A 5,546-nucleotide genomic window follows, 5' to 3' on the forward strand; every position below is an offset into this window, starting at 1 on the left:
CGTTGCCGTAGAGACGCGCGATGATATAGGACGTTCGCCGTCGTTGCCGCGGTGACGGTCGTCGTTAGTCGTCAGCAGCAGCAGCAGAATGTGACACGTGCGGCAAGCAAGAACGCAACCATAAGAAGAAGATGGCGTCGTCGCGGCAACGTATCCGCGCGGAGGCAGCCGACGTCCCCGACGACGAATGCGACATTGTCTGTGCAGATTCTGCATTGCTCGCTGCGGCGCCGACTCCCACGCCATCTATAGGTGGAGCCAGCAGTGGCGGCGGCGGTGGACTATTCGGTGCAGCGTGGCCTCCTCTAGGCAAAGGCGCGTAGGGGTTCACCTTTGGGGCAGTGGCGCCACCTGCAGGTCAACCACCGCACATTCGGTTTGAGCTCGCTCCTCGGTGCAACGCACCACGCTGCCGGTGGCGCCTCCTCTGGGGGGCTCGGTGCCCAGCCGCCGCCGCCCCCACCAGGGGGCTCTGGTGGACCTGCGACGACAGCGCCAGTGTGGCCGCAGGCAGGTGGCGCCGGCGTTCCTCGTGCGTCATGTCACGGCGTCATGTTTGGCGGCAGGAAGGGAGCTGCAGCGCCGATTGGTCGACCCTTCGGTGCACCAGCTCCTCCTGCACCAGGTAGGAAAGTGCCGGCGACTTTTTTGCGTGAGCAAGATCGATGCCCACTTGTTTTTCGTTCTCGGTCGTCGGGCATCTCCCGTTGCCTAGCGTTTGAAATTGTTCTGCTAACACGAGTTGCAGCGTCTTTGAATGTTCTTGGAGAAAAAAGCATGGCCGCCGACTTGCATGTACGTTATTTTTTTTTGCACATGCATTGTCCGTTTTAGGCGTCATCGTTTTATCATAATACAGCAGTTCTCAATTATATATTATATGTATACATATAATATTATCAAAATTATATCTTATTTACTACAATATCACGATCAACGGGCATTCGTAATTTTACTTTATTGTTAATATCGGATTTATATATCGTATCATCGCAAGCGCGAATTCTCAAACATTTCTAATGTTTTTCTCCCCGTAAATTGTCCGTTGTAGGCTTCATCAGTGAGAGTGGATTCGTCTATCCCACCGCACTGACCGGGACCCCTAGTGCGACCCCTAGCGCGACCTCTAGCGTGACCTCTGACCTCGCACCCGGCTTTCGCTCCGACGCCGGCATTCGCTTCCACATCGTTTTCGTGGCGACGGGAGACCCGCGAGTGAGCCTCAAAAATGCAGCCACCGTGCGACGACTGTTCAGAACAAGGTTATTAAATTATTATTATTATTATTATTATTATTAAACCTTTATTACATGAAAATTCAAATGCAATTACATGTAATGAAGGCAATCTTTTTCTTGGAGATGAAATCTGATAGATGCACTATAGTGGTGAGCAGTTAAAATTACATAAAGATATACTTGCAACACACCAATATATATAATAATAATACTATATATATATATATATACTATACTATATATACATTATTTATTACATACCATTATCTGGCTATATACATTTATTCTTTCAGGCGTCGGCCGGTCGCAGCGCTGTCTGAGAAGTTTGGTGGGGAGCTTTGCCGTGGCGTCGCCTGACACCGAGCTTCATCAGCAACCAGTACTGCCTCCTACTCCACCCTGGCCTTTCGTGCGCGAGTCTGGGAGAAGGTGGTGCTGATGGCTTGCTACACGTGCGGTAACCGTGGCGACGATGCTGAGGCTGCTACACGTCGGTAACCGTTGGCGATATGCTGGCTGCTACACGTGCGGTAACGCGTGGCGACGATTGCTGAGGCTGACTACACGTGCGGTAACCGTGGCGATGAATGTCTGAGGCTTGTACACGCTGCGGTAACCGTGGCGACCGATGCTGAGGCTGCTTACACGTGTGGTTAAGCCGTGGGCGACGATGCTGGGGCTCGTAACACGTGCGCGGTAACGCGTGGGCGACGATGCTGAGGCTGCTTACACGTGCTGGTAAGACCGTGGCGATGACTCGCTCGAGGCTGCTACACGTGGCGGGTAACGCGTGGCGACGATGTGGGCTCTAACACGTGTGGTAACCGTGGCGACGATGATGAGGCGCTACAACGTGTGGTAACCGTGGCGACGATCGCTGAGGCTGCCTAGCAGGCGTGCGGTCAACCGTGGCGCGATGCTGAGGCTGCTACACGTGCGTAACCCCTGGCGATCGATGCTGAGGCTGCTAACACGTTGTGGTGAACCAGGCGACGATGCTGAGGCCTTGCTACGCCGTGCGGCGTCTACACCGAGCGATCAGCAACCAGTACTAGCATCCAAATCTACTCACCCTTGGCCTCGGCGCGATGCTTGGGAGGTGGTGATGGTGCACGTGCGTACCGTCCGAGCTGCTGCTACACGTGCGGTAACCGTGCGCGACGATGCGTGAGGCCTGCTAACACGTGCCGAGTACTGGACCAGCTGAGGCGTACAGGCCGAACGTGGACATGCCGAGAGGATGCCTCGAGGTCGCTGTGGAAAACCCCGTGCAGTGACCGTTATGATGCAGAAGATGATTGACTGAGGACTTGACATCCATGCTAACCATGGCAATGATGCAGATATCTATGACAACCGCGCAAGTAACCGTGATGATGGCAAGAGATGATGATGAGGCTGACAGCCATGCAGTAAGCCAATGGCGATGATTGGCAGAGTGCTCTTCCATGACAACCGTGCCGTGGACCGGAATGAGCAGAGATGTTATGAGGCTGTACAAGCCATGTAGTAACCATGGCGATGATGCAGAGCGGATGCAAAGGCTGCCATCGTGCAGTAACGTGTGGTTCTCAACACGCGGGTCCCCCCTTTTTTCAAAATTCTTTGTCTTCAATAGAATGAAGCTTGAAAAATGAAGAACTACTATTAAGTTACTCTCATTCACACTCGTGATTAAAACTTGATGGATCTGTGATCAAATCAAACTTGTTGGGAAATATAATTTAATTGATTAATACTAGATTATGTTCGTACGTCTTGGTTCAGGCCACGGTAAAACTAGGCGTGTCCTTAGAGATTGTTTATAATACCGTTGTTGAGTGTTTTGATTATAACGTTAAACTAGTTGCGGAAATTTAATTTAACTGAGGATTGAATAAGCCATGATTATCTTCGTTCGTCTTTGGTCAAGTCCAAGGGAAAAACTAGGCGTTGGCCTTTAGAATGTCGTTTCAGTATACTCTGGTTGAGGTGTGTGATTTAACGTTAAATAGTTTGCGAAATTTAGTTTAACTGGGATTCAATAGCAATATTATGTTCGTCGCTCTTGGTCAGGCAAGCGAAAACTAAGCGTGTGTCTTTAGAATGTATTTCATAAATACCTGGCTGAGGTATATGCGTCTAACGTTAAACTTATTTAGCGAAATTGTTAATACTAACGTACGTTAGTATATGAACTGTTTATACTTGTTACCTAACGGATTATTTACCTATTTTGCCTGCCAGAAAAAATTGTGCGACAATTTTGATCAAGGTCAAATATCATGTTTCTTGTTCTGTATAGAGCATTTCGACCAGCTACAGCAAACGTCATATTTTGGTTTTGACATTTAGCCAAAAATAACAATTATTCAAGGTATACCTCTTATAATTGTCATATAATTAATTTACGATGTAATAATTGATCTTTTACTTGTGTAAAACTTTACCTTGTCATAAACGATCTCACATTTTTATACACCAATAATAAAAAACAAAAATGACAGATTGTCTCTATCTTGTAAACTAAATATATATATATATATATTTATTTATAATATATCATATTATATATATATATATATACTACAATTATATATACATCTTATGCTTTTGTCCGACACATACTGTACACAGTGCTCATGCCATTAATATGGCCCAGAGCGTAATATATTGTAGATAGATTAACCACAAGACATCGACTTTTGCTGTTACTCAGAGTTTCACCTGCGCGATCATTGCGATTCATGCGACATGATCGCGCAAGGCGTGAAACTCTGAGTACAGCAAAAACGTGATGTCTGTTTTAATCTATCTACCATAAATATATATATATATTATATATTTATATCATGGGTTAATAATGAAATTTTAATAATTTATGTTGATTATGACAAATTAATATTTGTCATTATTAACCCCTGTGATATCAGGAGTGTCATAATAATTATATAGACTCTATATAGTCATATAGACCTCGTATATCTTTATATAGTAGTACCCCTATATAATCATTTAGTCATAATATAGACTATATCGTTATAACACTCCTGATGATGTGTATGAATGCACCCTTTTGTGGGAGTGGGAGCAATATCGAATGCAGAAATGCTGTTAAATTTTGGCATTCTAGCGCCATCTAGTGTGAAAATAATTATAAAGTGCGCATATGTGGATTAACCAGATGGATATATCGTGCGGTACTGTAATACCTGATTTACATCGGGTTTCGTCACGACGTGAAGGGCCTCTTTCTCGCGAGATTTCTCGCGTTCAATACAAAAATGAACAGAACCATCCTCGCCATCTTGTCTCTGTGTGTTTGTGGTCGAAGTTTTACCTGTGATAACTTGAAAGGCGCATTATTGGAATTAACACGAACCTGACGTAAGTTAATGCAGTATTAATTATTGATTTATAGCGCGGCCACCCAGACTTGCTCGTTGTTCAAGACGTATAATAATTCAAATTCATATGCAACAAATGCTTATTTGTGCACAATTAGTATTATAACGGTATATATGTACAGCGGCACAAATGTAAATAAAATACGTTATAGTACGTAATTATCAGATTAAGCACAGGAGTGGCGAAGGACCCGCAGGACATCGAATTAAGTCTGCCACTCCTAAGAGTAGGGTTACGGTTAAACATTGCAACTCAATCACCAAATTATCATAGTAGCATGTGATTAATGCTGTAATTAACATGAAAAACACATTAGCTAAACAAATAAACAAACAACGAAAATCGTGTCCAACGTAAATATATGATAACCGAATTTTAAAATAACAGGTCGTTTTAGCGATACAATAGAAGAGAAGTTACTTGATAATAAATAAAAACAAAGCAAAATGATTACAGTACTATTATTACATCTTTATTGCATGTAATTCAAATACAAATACATGAACACGGTCTTTTTTCATGGAGAAACAATCTGATAGATGCAATAGTGTTCATTGAGCAGTTAAAACAATAAAATTTCTGAGCAATACAGTACAAAACAGGGCTATACAACATGCATAGGCACATGCAACAATAATATTACAGTATAGGTAATCATTAATAAAAGAGTTTAAATATTCTACGGGAAGGATTAATATAGCTGTTCACGTTCAGTTGCAATGGACATGAAAAAGAATTTCAAATTATTGGCGTTTCACTAACGTATATATATATATTAACGTATATAACGTATATAACAGTACATCTGGTAATTTATTTTCCAGTGCCAATCGTTTCGTTGTAAACGGATAGACGTGCCGAGGAGACGGAGAATCAACACGTCGAAAGGGTTTCGTGCAACAATTGAGCGATTATCGGCCA

At 43.7% G+C, this 5,546-nt stretch overlaps 1 protein-coding gene across 1 annotated transcript; it reads left to right on the forward strand.

Moving 5' to 3' along the window:
- Positions 1 to 511: 511 nt before the first annotated feature.
- On the forward strand, positions 512 to 1,595 carry LOC106819200. Its single transcript, XM_014823848.1, has 3 exons — positions 512 to 625; positions 1,052 to 1,262; positions 1,532 to 1,595. Exons 1-3 carry the CDS (start codon positions 553 to 555, stop codon positions 1,593 to 1,595), a joined length of 348 nt encoding a protein of 115 aa, XP_014679334.1. The 5' UTR covers positions 512 to 552.
- The last annotated feature ends 3,951 nt before the right edge of the window (positions 1,596 to 5,546 follow it).

The sequence above is a fragment of the Priapulus caudatus genome, unplaced genomic scaffold, assembly GCF_000485595.1.
Source record: "Priapulus caudatus unplaced genomic scaffold, Priapulus_caudatus-5.0.1 Scaffold2968, whole genome shotgun sequence".
Classification (NCBI taxonomy): domain Eukaryota; kingdom Metazoa; phylum Priapulida; class Priapulimorpha; order Priapulimorphida; family Priapulidae; genus Priapulus; species Priapulus caudatus.

Excerpts from the sequence above, each read along its gene's own strand:
- LOC106819200 (XM_014823848.1), top strand. The coding sequence starts at position 553 with ATGTTTGGCGGCAGGAAGGGAGCTGCAGCGCCGATTGGTCGACCCTTC. Across the intron at positions 626-1,051 it reads ACCAGCTCCTCCTGCACCAG|GCTTCATCAGTGAGAGTGGA; the intron begins GTAGGAAAGTGC and ends TGTCCGTTGTAG. Across the intron at positions 1,263-1,531 it reads CGACGACTGTTCAGAACAAG|GCGTCGGCCGGTCGCAGCGC; the intron begins GTTATTAAATTA and ends TTATTCTTTCAG.